Here is a 15,651-nt window from a genome sequence, read left to right as displayed (position 1 = left end):
AGACCGAGGAGCTACACTGTGTTTTGAACAGCCAGTGTTCTTCTGACGTCAGGGGCAATGAGAGATCCCCAAGGCAAGAACAGTAATGCCTCTACCCTCCCTGGTTTTCCGACAGCCCCTTCCATTGGCTTAATGTTGCTGGGCATATGACCTTTTACTGTGTTGTGATTTTCCTGTCTGAGGTTATCAGTAGAATTACATGGACTTTCAAGCCTCTCTTGAATTGTGCATGAGTGATTGTTATTGTTCAATAGGCAAAAAAAGGTCCAGAAACTGCATTTTGTGTTTTCCTAGGCACTCATGCTGTGCCCCATTTTGTGAACTGGGAAACATCTCAGGAATATGGACTTGGATCACAGAACTCAGAGCAGTCGAGAATTGTAAGTTTAAACATCAAAATAGAAATGTTAGTGCAGGCATTGAAAAGCAGAAAAATGCTAAATTATTTTAATGGTTCATATTTGTAAAACTCTTCCAGCTTTGATCTTGATGACAGAGGAATTTGAAGCTTAAATCCAGTAATCTCACAGCCTTAATCAAAAATGACACACATAGTCCTTTAGTTAATTTTTATCAGGATGTGTGTGTTATATGTTAAAGTCAGATGTGAAAGTGAACCAGTATGCAATTAGCAATAATACCTTTCTGAATACAGAGATTTTATTTTGTGCTTAAAAATAAAAAACCTTAAATTTTTAAGGTATTTAATTTGAAAGTTGAAATAAGCTACTTTTCACTATTAAAAAATATATATATACTCTTAAAAACAGTTTGTGTTTAGAGCAAAAATGTGCTAGTCTCTTTGGGGGGTGTTCCATATCCTTCTAAATACATAATCTTTTGTTTTGGTTTGAGAACCTAATCAATTTACTTAATTTCAGTTAAGGTCAAGAAAAGTTGAAGTGAGTTTACAGCCAGCGGTTTCAGCATCCACACAACTTTTATTAACCATAAAGGTAAAAAAAAAAAAAGACATGAAAAATCAACCCATGAGATTAAAAGAAATTCCGTCTACCTTTCATTGTATCTTATTTTTACAATTATTTTTGAAGCTACAGCTAACATTTGTATGTATCTTAGAGTTTCCAGAGTTGGTCCAGTACTTTGGCGTATTTGACTCTCACTACAGTTTTGTGAGATCACTGTGATGGTGGCGGCCTCATCATTGTCTCATTCAACTGCGCGTTGGATATGTTTGTAATTTAGTCTCCTAAAATATTTAGATTTATAACTCCTTGAATGTGTTTTTCACTCCATTTTGTGTTTATGAAGCAAAATGTGATATCAAGTCCAGTTTCACAAGAATATGTGAATGCTATTACAAACTTGAGAAGCATTGAGCTAGGAATTTTTTAATTCCGTCTCATTTATTAATGTTCTGGACTGAACTCTTAATTCTGTCCTTTCAGAACGATACAGAAAAACACATCGAGGTAGAACTCCGTAAATTTTTGGCTATTAAACAGACACCTGACTTTCATACTGTTATTGGGGACATTGTAACAAGACTTCTGGGAAGGTGTAAAGCAGAACCATCATTTTATCCCCGGAATTGTCTGATGCAGCTTATCCAAACGCACGTGCTTTCCTACAGGTAGATACGTCTATATACCAAACTTGATATGCGTAACTTTTTTTTTTTTAACAGTTCTAATTTTCACACTCTGAAAAAGTTTATAAATTACCTGCGAATGCATAAAACTGTGATGTAGAATTGTCTTTGTCTTAGCTTGTGCCCTGGCTTAATGGAAGTTGCCTTAGAGAAGACAGATGTGCAGACTTTACAGCTCTGTCTGCAGCAGTTCCCTGACGTCCCTGAGTCGGTCACCTGCGCTTGCTTAAAGATTTTCTTAAGGTAACTTGGAAGCCGATAGTCCTTTTCATTTACTACATTTTTAGTCCACTGCATTGTTTGCTTTCTAAAACTTTGAGTGCCTAGAAAGTGACATTTTTTCCAAGATGTGATAAGAATTTCTTGTTTTCAATTAACATCATAGCATCAGTGATGACAGTCTTCAAGAAACAGACATCAGTGCAGAGTTGGTTTTTGGCTACAGCGATACTGTACAAGATGAGAAAATGGAAGGGCAAACTGAAATTATGGAAAATGGTTTCAACCCTAAAGAAGAGAACTGCAATAAAGAAAAGCCTAAGGGTACCACAGAGGAGACCACTTTGAGCCCTGTAACACCAAAAAGAGCAGCTCTGCTGTATCCTTTGAAACCCAGAGTTTCCCATAGACTGTCTCTGTCTGTGGACATAGTCACATGCCAGAAATAGCTAAGAGGGAGAAATTAGATAATTTAAGGATTTTTTTTTTTTCTTTTTTCCAGTGTTTTTCAGTTTCTGCTTGAAAATGGATTATGTTCAATGCTACATTCAGATAATATACTTAAACCTGTTTTCTCAATTAAGAAGCTATTCTAAAGGCAGAAGCTCCATCAATTCTAAAAATTAATGTTCTGAATAAATAGACCAGTTACTGGTAATAGGGGAATGGTCCAGATGATCACTAGTGATTAGAAGGGTGTTGAGTGATAGAGTTCTTCTAGATAAGTAAAACATTTTGTATGAATTTGGAAGAATATTATTGAGGAAGGCCATTACTCATAATTTAAATAGCATGGCCTTTATTTCCTGAAATAAGATTTTCCTTTAGTCCTAAGTAGAAATGCAGTTCTTCATTCAGCATACAGTGAAGCTTTCCTTCTGCCTCACTTGAAAGACGTTCCTGCACAACATGTCACGGTAAGTATTTTTACAAATTCTCTAGAATCTTATTTCAGGCTTCTATTTCTCTGCTTAACTCCAACCAGCTGCTAGAGCAGTCTAAAGCTCATCAGGTTCTTTCCCATGAATAAGGGCTGCTCAGCCCTTGTGAAAAATTGTGCCTAGGAAACTAGAGTGAAATTTGGGTGGTAGGCCTTGACGTGTTCCTTGTGCCAAGCCTGAAAGCCAGGTTAAGCTATCTCAGTTATAAATCAGTAAGCGCTAAAAAGTAACACCAGGAAGAATTCCTTCTTCTCTGCCCCTTACTCAGGAACCTTAGGAACAGAAAAAGCTCCCCAGCCCCCACCCCAAACCAGATGAGCTCCTCATGGATGGCAGGTACTGCATTGTACTTTTTTGTGTGTCTCCAGGTACCTGGCACACTGGTTTGACAAACAGTTAAGTGGAACAGTCTCTGTTAGCTATATATACAGAGAAGTTTTTTTTTTAATCAAAGTGATCAGTTGTCCCTTTTTTTTTCCTACAGCTATTTCTCCAGTATTTGTATTTCCTTTATCTGAAGTGTAGTGAAAATGCTACTATGACTCTTCCTGGAATACATCCTCCAACCCTGAACCAGGTGAGATAATATACCTTGAGCTGGTGCTGCAAAAAGTCTGTTCAAAAGGTCATATAGTGTCAGAACTTGGAATTCGGTAACTGGTTTCTCCTTGATTCCTAGGCCATATGACTCTACTCCCTCACCAGGCACACAAACCACTGGAGTTGGAGGTAGAGGGAGTCTGTACTAGGTAGAGAGATTTTTTTAAACTATAGCTCTGTAATACAGGACTTAGATTCATCTTCAGTTTCTGACTCATTTTTTCTTTTTTTTTTAAGTCCCCTTCTAAGCATTTCCTTAGCTGTGTTGGGAGAAGGCAGGGAGAGGCTGATAATAGGTGCCTCCCTCTAAGAATGAGAGAATGAAAATTAATGAAGAAGTCTTCTCACAGAATCTCATGGTAGACGTTCTTTAACCGCAGTATTTGTTTGAGGAGCAACTGGAAGCATTAAAAATAATTTATTGTCATTTAGGGATGTGTTATTCTAAGTATGTCAAACATTTAATTTGACTATTTCCCATTTTAAAGTATAAGTTAATTTTTTTTTTTTTTTTTAGTTTGTAGTTGAAAGTTCCAGCAATACCAAAGGGTATGCAGAAAAAAGTTAATGTTGTGTCTCCGCTCCCCTCATCCCTCTTAGAGAACCCAATGTTAATTTATGTCTAAAAATTTTCCTTGTATTCTTTTTTCTCTTTCTGTCTTTCTGATACAAATGAGATCATAGTATACATGCTATCTGCAACTTTTTTGTTTGTTTCCACTCAACAGTGTTTTGGACTGGTACACATATATCAGCCTAAGTCTTTGTAATCACTGCATACTATTTCATTTTATGCGTTGGTCTTAATTTATCAGTCCCCTATTGATAGACACTTAAGTTGTTTATGGTTTTTTACTATTGTAAGCAAACCTTCATACAGTTACCCGTGTGTACCTATGAGAGAAATTGTGCTAGGCAGATTCCCAGGAGTGAGATTACTGGATCAGAGGGTATGTGCAGTTTTATTTTTGAAAATGCCAGGAGGAGTTAGGGCTTACTTCTTCACGTCTTTACTGACACCTGGTACTGTCTAATGTTTTCCCAAGTGGATAGGTAACAAATAGGACCTTGTTTTCATTTGCATCTCTTTGATAGTAAAAGAAGCGGACCATCTTTTCTTGGCTGTTTATATTTCTTTTCGTGAACTGCCATGTCAGAATCCTGCCAGTTTCTCTATTGTGTTTCCTGTCCCTTTTTTTTGGCTTATAAAGAGTTCTTTGTATTAACCTTTTTCTATCCTGCCTAGCCATTTCCCTAGCCATTTGTCTTTTTACTCTGTTTATTGTAATTTTTGCCATAGACAAATTATTAATTTTTATGCTATCAAAACTTACTAGCTTTTCCTTTATGTCTTCTTTTGGCTTATGTTATGCTTAAGGCCCTCCCCCCTCTAAGACTAGTAGATTCATGGTGTCTATCTTTAGTACATTCATAGTTATCTTTTTCTTTTGTTTTGTTTTTAACTCTTTGATACATACAGAATTTAGTTTGCAATAAGAAGTTTTATCAAGATTTTTTTTTCCTCCAAAATTAGATAGCCAGTTTTTCATGACAGTGATATTTGTGGGTTAATAATACCCTTTGAAGATGTAGAGCTACATGGGATACTTTTATAAATAATAGCTTTATTTTAGTTCACAGTACCTTACCTACAATATACAGCACACTATTCTTGGGGTATAGTGTATCCTTCAGAATAAAGGATGAGTGAGTTCTTTTTCATAACTGCAAACAATTACCAAAACCAATTTTTTAAAAAATATAAGCATTGACTCTTCCTTGGATTAAATATCACCTGGACTCTCTTATTACTGATGAATCCCATGAAAAGAATCCAGTTATGCTTGTCAAATATCAAGTATAGAAGCGGAAAAGAGTTTATGTTACTTGAAAGTCCCTCTGTCCCTAAACTAAGATGTTCAGACTTCTGTTAAGAAGACTTATGTTTCTTATAACTATATGATGTAATTATAGACTTTGTAAAATGAATTAACCTAAAATTAAATGTAAAATCTTAACTTTCTTTTCCTGTTTATCTTCAGATTATGGATTGGATATGCCTACTTCTAGATGCTAATTTTACTGTTGTGGTAATGATACCAGAAGCAAAAAGATTACTGATAAATCTTTACAAGTTTGTGAAAGCCCAGGTTTGTGATTGTTTGATGTATACTGAGTTCTGTTTGTGTACCCAAGCCCCACCTCAACTACAGTTTGTTCTTAAAATAGTTATTAATAGTCATGGAGGATCTGTTTATATGTAGAAATTATGGTAAAAGTTAACTCTGACAACTTTTTTCCTTTAGATAAGCGTTTATTCTGAGCTTAACAAGATTGAAGTAAGTTTTCGGGAGCTACAGAAATTAAATCAAGAAAAGAATAATACGGAATTATATTCAATCGAAGTGCTGGAACTCTTCTGACTTTATCAGTTCTCCTTCACGGACGTTTTACAAAGCCCTTTTATGTGAACTCTTCTGACTCATTCAGGCAAGAGAGGCGTTTTGTTTGTGGCTGACTCTCAGTATCAAAAATGTGTCAGCGACTGCCTGGGATTGTCTCTCGTTGATGCTCGCTAAGTAGAACTGCAGGTTTCATGGGAACCTATTCTTGTTTGTGGATGTTGGTGGAAGAGGTTCTCAAACTTTTTTTACGCATGTAACTGAGCTGATTTTAAGTAAACTTACTTGTGTATTGATAAAAGTCTAATTTCTTATATGTTTTGAGTAATTCTTTTAATTAAAAAAAATGCCATTGAAGCAATGATTCTAGGAAGAAAGTAGTTTTATCAGAGTCAGAGGCTGCCCTGGCTCATCGGTGCTCATGGCAGAAGAGGTCAAGTCCACAAGCAGGGCAGGGATGGGGGCCTCATGCAGGAGAGAGCTGTCTCCTGCAATTTTCCCTTATCTTTTACCCATTTCCACTCACCTTCTTACCTACTCACAGAAACCCTGGTGGTGTAGTAGATAAGAGCTACAGCTGCTAACCAAAAGGTCGGCAGTTTGAATCCACCAGGTGCTCCTTGGAAACTATGGGGCAGTTCTACTCTGTCCTACAGGGTTGTTATGAGTTGGAATCAACTCGACGGCAACAGGTTTTTTTACCTACCTAAAGATTGATTGAAAAGTTTCTCTTTCTGTTATACCATCTCTCAGATTACCTCCATGATTAATGATAGCAGTCAGTTTAGGATATGAAAGTATACGGTGAGACCTGTAAGAGCCAGACTTGATGGGACTGCCTTGTTTTTTGAAGTCTCGCCGGTTTTCTGCCTATAACAGGGTGCAGTCTTAACACTTTTCTATCAATCATGTTAGTGAAAAATAAGTTTTCCTTCTCTGACAGGTTTCCGCCTTACATACGTTCTGGCTTTCGCAGGTTTTACTGTATTGCCAAATAATAAAAAAAAGCTCTTCTGAAAATAGTTTTATAGGTTGATTGACCATACTTTCCAGTTTTAACTGTTTGGTTTAGGACAAATGAAAATGTTTTATGTCAAAGAAATGGATGTTTTTGTTTTTAAGTTATATTTAAGAATTCAGTTTCCCCAAAGTAACGTAAAACCTTTCTGAGTTGTGAATGAAAGCCTCTGTTGGGTAAATAATTTTGAAACCTGTTTTAATGTGAAGGGTTGCAATATGCTTAAAAAAAAAAAAAAACTCCTGTGAATTCTAGTGCATAAATATAAGTTCAAGTGTGATTCTGGAGGCCAGATTTACAGAATGATTGTTGTTTAATTTAACTTGCATTAATGAAGGCTTTATTTTAGGTCACTCTATGGAAACTTTGGAAACCCTGGTGGCATAGTGGTTAAGTGCTGTGGCTGCTAACCAAAAGGTCAGCAGTTCAAATCCACCAGGCACTCCTTGGAAGCCCTACAGGGCAGTTTTGCTCTGTCCTATAGGGTCTCTATGAGTCGGAATCGACTTGACAGCAACCAGTTTGGTATTTTGGTTTTCTCTGGAAACTTTACTCACAACTGTGGCAGCTCATGAACAGGTTCTCCTCAGTCATTCTTACTCTTTTTAGACCTGAAAGGAAACGCCAAAGATAGGAGTTTGTATTGTCACACTTTATATAATGGGACCTTTTGCTCAGTCATTTTTAACTACAGTGATACAACACTTCTCAGCAGAAGTGAAAAATGTAGGTCTTCCCAGTGTATATCCCCTTTTTATCTTTGCTGAACCATTTAAGAGTTACTTGGAGACATCAGACTTTATAAAATTGTGAGCTTCTCGATTTTTTCTAAGCTTCAGAGTAAGATCTCCTTTATGGTTTAGAGATCCATTTTATGGGCATTAAGATTTGGGATTTTCACACTTCTAGATTATAAACTATTGATAATGTTACTCGTAAGAACCTATAATTAAGAGACAAATCTGATTGACTTGTGGATTCTTTCAGCCAGAGAAAACAAGATAAGCAACTGAAATTCAGTGACAGTCAGTTCTAAAAGTGCCATTTGCTTAGTGATTCCTGATTTGATTGTTCTTGAAGATGGCTTCTGCAGTGAAAAATAACTTGCCTGGTCAGGAATCAGACAAGGCCTTTGAGGGTGAAGAGGTAAGAGGGAGATTTCCCCATGCCCTCAGACTTTTGTCTATTTGAGTAAACGTTCTATATAGCGTTCTTGTAAAGTCTATTTAAGTTGAATAATTTGGGTTGTAGAAGCATACCTATTAATGCTTAAAATTTCTAGAATGTTTTCAGATACTTGATAAAATGTGGCTGCCATACACAAGGATATAAACTATCATGACTAGCAGAATTGAATCTCATTTTAATTAAGCCGAAAATTTTAATTGCCTTTAAATACCAGTTCCCTCTTGTTTCTAGGTTGTCTACAATCAAAGTTAGTGAATTTAGAAATTTAAAAAGGATTTTAGAGAAACATGCAAAGACACAGGGTGAGTTCTTCAAGGCAAGAACTGTGTCTTACCCTTTCTGCACTCTGAGCACAGGACCATAGCACATGATAGGTGTTCAGTATTTGGTTACTGAATAAAGTTATTGAATAGTGGATTTTATCTGTCTTACTGTAGAGTAATAATTCTTAGGGTTTGCAGCAGTTGCTTTTTCCAGGAAGTAAATCGTCTGTGTTTGTTCACTAAATATAAACAGTGTTGTCTTCTACCTCTAGGGTTTTTTTCCACTTTTTTAAAATTGTGGTAAATATGTATGTAATAAAACGTTTTCCACGTCAGCAGTCTTCACATGTCCAGTTCACTGACATTAGTTAGGTTCATTGTGTTGTTCAGCCATTACCCTTATTATCCGTTCCCAGATTTTTCCATCATAGGCTTTTATCTTTGTATCACTAAATTATATCTCACGTTTGTTTCTGATTGCATCTATATAATAATAAAAGAATTGCTCTTTAAACTGAAGTTCTCTCTCTAGGAGATGACCTCCTGCTGTGAACCTTACCTGTTTTCTGAAGGAAATGGGGACTAATGCAGATATCATGAAAGTGTAGGTTATCATTACTACTTAAGATTATTAGACATTTATTCGCTTTTTTCTCTTAGCCTTCTTTGTAAATGTTTGGTGACTATCACTATAGTGGAGTCTGTTCTGGAGCATGTCTAGAACTTGAAAACAAAGATGGACTTCTTGCCCCAGCTCCTTATTTTGAAATTTTTAATCCTACAAAAAGTTGCAAGGAAAATACAGTGAACCCGTATTGTTGTTAGCGGCTCTCAAGTTGGCCCCTGACTCATGTGACCCCACACCCGGTGGAATCAGACCATTGTGATCCGTGGAGTTTTTATTGGCCACTTAAATTTACCTGTTGATAACATTTTATCATGTTTGCTTTATCTCACACTCTATATTTTTCTTTTTTGCTGAACCATTTGAGTGTTCCTTACAGACATCCAGACACTTTATACCTAAATACTCTAGCTTAATCCTCCAGAACAAGGGCCTTCTTCTCTATAACCACATGGCAACATCAATACAATACTATTATCTAGAATGATTCAAATTTCCATAATTGTCCCAATAATGTCTTTTATATAGCTGAAATTTTCCCCTGTCCACGAGCTGTTCAAGGATCATGCATTGCATTTAGTTTTCATGTTTCCTTAACCTAGAACATTTCCCTAGACGCTGTCATTTTTTGAAGAATGTAGGCCAGTTGTTTTCCAGATTGTCCCTCAGTTTGGATTTACCTAGTTGTTTCCACATGATTGGATTCAGATTGAATGTTTTGGGGAAGAATGCTACAGAGAAGGACACAGCTTGTGATGAGTTGTCTCATCATCAGTGAAATTAAGTTGGATCACTTAGTGAAGGCAGGGTTTACCAGATTGCTTCACTTTAAAAAGCACCTCTCTTTGTACTTCATAAGTAATCTGTGTGTATCTTTGAGACTGAGTGAATACCTTCTCTGGAATACTCTTCCTCCTCCATGGTGGTTTTAGATCTACTGGTAATCCTTGCCTCTTCCAGCTTTTGGGTAGCCCAAGGTATTCTTGGCTTGTGGCAGCCCGACTCCAGTCTCTGCCACTGTTACCACATGATGTTCTTCCTCTGTGTCTGTGTCTCTTCTCTTTTTATAAGGGCATGCTCATATTGGACCGGTAATATCTTCAAAGACCCTGTTTCCTAACAAGGTCATGTTCACAGATACTGGGGGTTAAGACTTCAACATATTTCTTTGTGGGGACAGTTCAGTACATCACAGTTGCCTTGCATATTCCTTCCCCACTGAAGAGGTGTTAGTGAGCTCTGGAGTGATGACTGAGTGGTGCAGGAGCCATGAGGCTGTGACGTGTCAGTGTGATTCACACCGTGAGTGGTCTTTGAGATAGTTGTAATAACCCCATTCATGTTGCAGAAACAAGTATTGTGAAAGGGGCACCTTGATGGAGAATCCGCCATCATCTGACCACTGCCTCCCACAGGGCGGGGTGGAAAGTGATGGCTGTCAAGAGTTATAGGTGGTTTTCTAGAATGGAATGCCTCTCACAGGTCATGAGCCCAGAGGATAAAAATCAGAAGTTATGTCCTGGAGATTAAAATCAGAAAAGTAAGCCCATCAGCTCTCAAGAGGGCTCAGCAGCCAAGTACTGTCACAGTTTGGGGAAGAGAGAACGAATGTGGCAAAAGAATGTGCCCACTCACAAGTTTGGTGTAAGTATAAATTGATACAGCCTCATCAGAAGGCAATTTGGCAATGTCTATCAAAATGTAAAAGTCATGACCCTTTGGGCCATCAGTTAATAGGAATTTATCCTACAGATAACTGGCACGTACACTCACAGAAGCACGTACAAGGATATTCATTTCTAGCCTGTTTGCAATGGCAAACATTTGGAAGTAACTTAAATGCCTGAGAGAATACTGGTTAAATAAATAAATATGATAAGTTAATCTCCTGGTTTAATTTAGAGGCATTAAAAGAAGGAGGCATCCCATGGAGCTGCTGGATGGGTTCAAACGTTCAACCTTTAAGTTAGCAGTCAAACACTTAACCAAAGCTCCTCTAAGAAAATGACCTATTCCATAGAAGAATCCTGATCAAAAGGGGGAAAATATAGAACACGATTTCAAATTCTCATGGAGTCTAGACTTTCTGGAGCCATGGAGGGTAGATGAATTCCTGAAACTACTGCTCTGAGATAATCCCTAAACCAAAAATATCCCCTGAAGTTTTCTTAAAACCAAACAATGCTTTAGCTTAACTAGTGGAAAAAAAAAAAAAAAAAGTCTGCCTTGAGCATTATGCTCTTTCAAGAACTATGTATTGGCTCAAAGTGACAATAGTAACTCAAAAGATTAGATAAGGAACCATAGGGGGCAGTGAATTTATGTTAATGGGGGAGGAACAATTTGGAAAGGGAGGGTGAGAATGATTGCACAACTCGAAAAATGTTATCAATGTCATTAAATTGTACATGTAGAAATTTAAATTGGCTATGTTTTGCTGTGTATATTCTAAACAACAAAATAAAATTTAAAGAAAAAAAAAGGCAGCTTGGCGTGTATTGATATGAAACAATCTCCAGAAAAATAGAAGAATACAAAAAGCAAGGTGCAAAATAGTGGGTGTGCTATGATTGGTATTAAAAATGGGGGGATATGATTACACTAAGAATATTGTTGGGAGGACACATAAAATATATTACTAACAGTGATTGCCTCTGGAGAGGACACCTTTCATTGAAAATGCTACTGACTTTTCATAGTCAATACCCATTTGTATCTTTGGGATGTTTACTACCCATCTCTACCCCAAACAAATCACTTTTTAAGTCAGCGCTTTCTGAGCCACTTCATCCTATAAGGGATAAAAGCATTGCTTTTTTAATTCTACTCCTGGTGGCAGCTCCACCTCTACCCCCTGGTCCAAGCCGTCATTCCTGGGATTGAATTACTTCAACGCCTCCATCCTTGCCGCCTCTCAACATAGCAGCTGGAGTGATCTGTTAAAAAATAAGACAAAATCATGTCAGTCTTCTCCATCAAACCTAAAGGCCCAACCTGATGTACTTCTCTCCTCTTCCCCTGCCCCACCCCAATGATGTCTCCAATCTGATCCAGGGCTCTTGCTCAGGCTTGTTCCTGCATCCTTCTAGGTACCTTCTTCCCTCAGCTTCTTGGGGTCTGTGCTCAAAGTTCACCTCAGTGAGGCCTTCCTTGACTCATTATTTGAAATCACAAGCTCCTATCTACCACCACAGTGGCACTCCATAACGCCTTTCCCTCAATAACACCCCACCCCTTTAAAACTGTTGGCTAGCCAACGTGTCCTGTGTCTCACCTACTACTGTGCTTTTTGTCTGTCCATACAAACTTTTCTGCGGGCAGAGGGTTTTTCTTGTCCTCTGCTGAAGTCCTAGCACCTTGGTCAGCACCTGACACATAGCAGGTGCTCAAGAACTACTTGTTGAATGAGCGTCCAGCCAGGGCCACAGGGGAAGAATCGAAGCCCTCTGCTTTGAAATTGCTGGCAGAGAGCCACCAGGCAGCGCTAGTGGCAGCCAGCTAATTCACAAACAGCCTTGCCACTGGGCATCCCCTTGCTGCTAAAGGATCCTTTCAGCTGAGGGGAGAAGACTTTCTGATGTGAGGGTTCATTTCCTTCCTCCTAAGCTTCTCTTAGAAACGCTGGTGGCATAGTGGTTAAGAGCTACGGCTGCTAACCAAAAGGTCAGTGGATCAAATCCACCAGGCGCTACTTGGAAACTCCATGGGGCAGTTCTACTCTGTCCTATTTGGTTTTGGGTTTAGGAAGCTTCTCTCATGTTTTATCTACCTGAGCTCCTGCGCTGTGTTTTACAGTGATTGAAATTAAGAGGTATGGGCAACAAAGAAAGGACAATTGTTGAAAAGCCTGTCTTCCCAACCTGAAGACTGCCCCAAAGGCAGGGGAGGGAGTCCAGTCACTGCCAGCAGAGCCAACATGGATCTGCTTGGTGAGGTGTCTGACTTGGTGATAGCACTCCTCCCAGAGACTTTTATGTTAGCAGTTTGGATACCCATGGTTGTGGGCTGAATTGTGTCCCCCCAGAAAGATATAGTAAAATCCTAGCCCTCAATACATATGAATGTGACCAAGTTAAGATGAGGTCATACTGGCGAACACCAACATGACTGGTGCTCTTGGAAGAGAAGAGACAGGCACTTGGGGAGAAAGCCACATGATGAGGGAGGCAGAGATCTGAGTAATGCTTCTACAAGCCAAAGAACACCAAGGACTGCCAGCAACACCAGAAGCTAAGAGACAGGCCTGGAACAGATTCTCCCTCAGAGTCTTCAGAGAGAGAAACTTCTAGCCTCCAGAATTATGAGAATAAATTTCTGTTGTTTTAAGCCACCCAGTTTGTCGTAATTTATTAAGGCAGCCCTAGGAAACTAATTGGAGCCCTGGTGGTGCAGTGGTTAAGAGCTTGGCTGCTAACCAAAAGGTCAGCAGTTCAGATCCACCAGCCTAACCTTAGAAACCCTGTGGAGCAGCTCTCCTCTGTCCTATAGGGTCAGTATGAGTCAGGATCGACTCAACGACAATGTTTTTGTTTTAACGAAACTAAAAGGAGTCCCCAGGTGCTCCCTGGAAACTCTGTGGAGCAGTTCTACTCTGTCCTGTAGGGTTGCTGTGAGTTGGAATTGACGCAACAGATTTTTTGTTTTAATAGGAGTTCCTGGGTGCACAAAAACAGTTAAGCACTGAGCTACCAACCAAAAGGTTGGCTGGCTGGATCCACCCAAAGGTACCTCAGAAGAAGAGCCTGGCAATCTATTTCCAAAAGATAACAACCATTGAAAACCTTATGACGTTCAGTTCTACTGTGAAACACTTGGGGTCACCATGAGTTGGAACTGACTCAAAGGCAACTGATTAACTGGTTAGAAAACTAATATAATCATTCACATAGTAGTACAGATGGTTCAGGAGTTTGTTGTTGTTAGGTTCCATTGAGTCAGTTCCAACTCACACCTACCCTGTGTACAACAGAATCAAACACTGCCCGGTCCTGCGCCATCCTCACAATCGTTGCTGTGTTTGAGCCCATTATTGCAGCCACTGCGTCAATCCATCTCGTCAAGGGTCTTCCTCTTTTTCCCTGACCCTCTGCCCTACCAAGCATGATGTTCTTCTCCAGGGACTGGTCCCTCCTGATAACATGTCCAAAGTACGTGAGACAAAGACTTGTTCAAGACAGACTTATTCATTCTTTTGGCAGTCCATGGTGTATTCAGTATTCTTTGCCAACACCATAACGCAAAGGCGTTAATTCTTCAATCTTCCTTATTCATTGCCTAGCTCCACATGCATATGAGGTGACTGAAAATATCATGGTTTGGGTCAGGCGCACCTTAGTCCTTGCAGCAGATTTACCCAATGCAATATGTCCTTTGATTTCTTGACTGCTGCTTCCATGGGCACTGATTGTGGATCCAAGTAAGATGAAATCCTTGACAACTTCAGTCTTTTATCGTGATGTTGCTTATTGGCCCAGTTGTGAGGATTTTTGTTTTCTTTATGTTGAGGTGTAATCCATACTGAAGGCTGTAGTCTTTGATCTTCATCAGTAAGTGCTTCAAGTCCTCTTCACTTTCAACAAGCAAGGTTATGTCACCTGCATATGAAAGGTTGTTAATGAGTCTTCTTCCAGTGCTGATGCCCTGTTTTTCATATAATACAGCTTCTCGGATTATTTGCTTAGCATACAGATTGAATAAGTGTGATGATGAAAGGCTACAACCCTAAGGCACACTTTTACTGATTTTAAACCAAGTAGTATCCCCTTGGAAATCCTGGTGGCACAGTGGTTAAGTGCTATGGCTACTAACCAAAGGGTCAGCAGTTTGAATCCGCCAGGCGCTCCTTGGAAACTCTATGGGGTAGTCCTACTCTGTCCTATAGGGTCGCTATGAGTCAGAATCAACTCGATGGCACTGGATTTGGTTTTTGGTTTAGTACCCCATTTTCTCTTCAAATAACTGGCTCTTGGTTTGTATACAGGCTCCATATGAGCACAATTAAGTGTTCTGAAATTCCTATTCTTCACAGTGTTATCCATAATTTGTCATGATCCACACAGTCGAAGGCCTTCACACAGTCAATAAAACACAGTTAAACATCTTTCTGGTATTCTCTGCTCGTTCCACGTCCTCTTCTGAATCTGGCTTGAACTTCTGGCAGTTCCCTGTCAATGTACTGCTGCAACTGCTTTTGAATTATCTTCAGCAGAATTTTACTTGTGTGTGGTATTAATGGTATTGTTAGATAATTTCTGCATTCTGTTGGATCACCTTTCTTTGGAATGGGCACAAATATAGATCTCTTCCAGTTGGTTGGCCAGGTAACTGTCTTCCAAATTTCTTGGCAGAGACGAGTGAGCATCTCCGGTGCTGCATGTGTTTGTTGAAACATCTCAAGTGATATTCCTTCAATTCCTGGAACCTTGTTTTTCACCAATGTCTTCAGTGTAGCTTGGACTTGTTCCTTCACTACCATCAGTTCTTAATCATATGTTACCTCCTGAAATTGTTGAATATCGACCAATTCTTTTTGATACAGTGAGTCTGTATTCCTTCCATCTTATTTTGATGGTTCCTGCATCAGTCAATATTTTGCCCATAGAACTCTTTAGAATTGCAACTCAAGCCTTGAATTTTTTCTTCAATTCTTGCAACTTGAAAAATGCTGAGTGTATTCTTCCCTTTTGGTTTTCTAACTCCAGGTCTTTGCACATTTCATTATAATACTTCAGGGATCTAAATCACTCAAAAACATAAGTGTAAAAACACATTATGAATAAATGT

General features: G+C 38.8%; 1 protein-coding gene across 2 annotated transcripts in view; it reads left to right on the top strand.

Annotated features, from left to right (window-relative positions):
- The window catches only part of NOL11 (nucleolar protein 11), a 43,327-nt gene extending 32,787 nt beyond the window's left edge, over positions 1-10,540 (top strand). The window contains exons 10-19 of one of the 2 annotated variants that reach the window (XR_007513997.1): positions 295-380; positions 882-956; positions 1,410-1,594; positions 1,730-1,855; positions 1,998-2,210; positions 2,670-2,748; positions 3,257-3,349; positions 5,415-5,522; positions 5,679-7,938; positions 8,212-10,540. Coding sequence is in view for 1 of the 2 variants with exons in the window: in XM_049859491.1 (XP_049715448.1) it covers positions 295-380; positions 882-956; positions 1,410-1,594; positions 1,730-1,855; positions 1,998-2,210; positions 2,670-2,748; positions 3,257-3,349; positions 5,415-5,522; positions 5,679-5,795 (1,082 nt within the window). In the remaining variant the exon portion in view is untranslated. Of the gene's footprint in view, positions 1-294; positions 381-881; positions 957-1,409; positions 1,595-1,729; positions 1,856-1,997; positions 2,211-2,669; positions 2,749-3,256; positions 3,350-5,414; positions 5,523-5,678 lie in introns of both variants that reach the window. The other variant, XM_049859491.1, reaches the window with a different exon arrangement.
- Positions 10,541-15,651: the final 5,111 nt, after the last annotated feature.

This window comes from Elephas maximus, chromosome 19, assembly GCF_024166365.1.
Source record: "Elephas maximus indicus isolate mEleMax1 chromosome 19, mEleMax1 primary haplotype, whole genome shotgun sequence".
NCBI classification, from domain to species: Eukaryota; Metazoa; Chordata; class Mammalia; order Proboscidea; family Elephantidae; genus Elephas; species Elephas maximus.
This window is presented reverse-complemented; position numbering and strand designations above follow the sequence as displayed.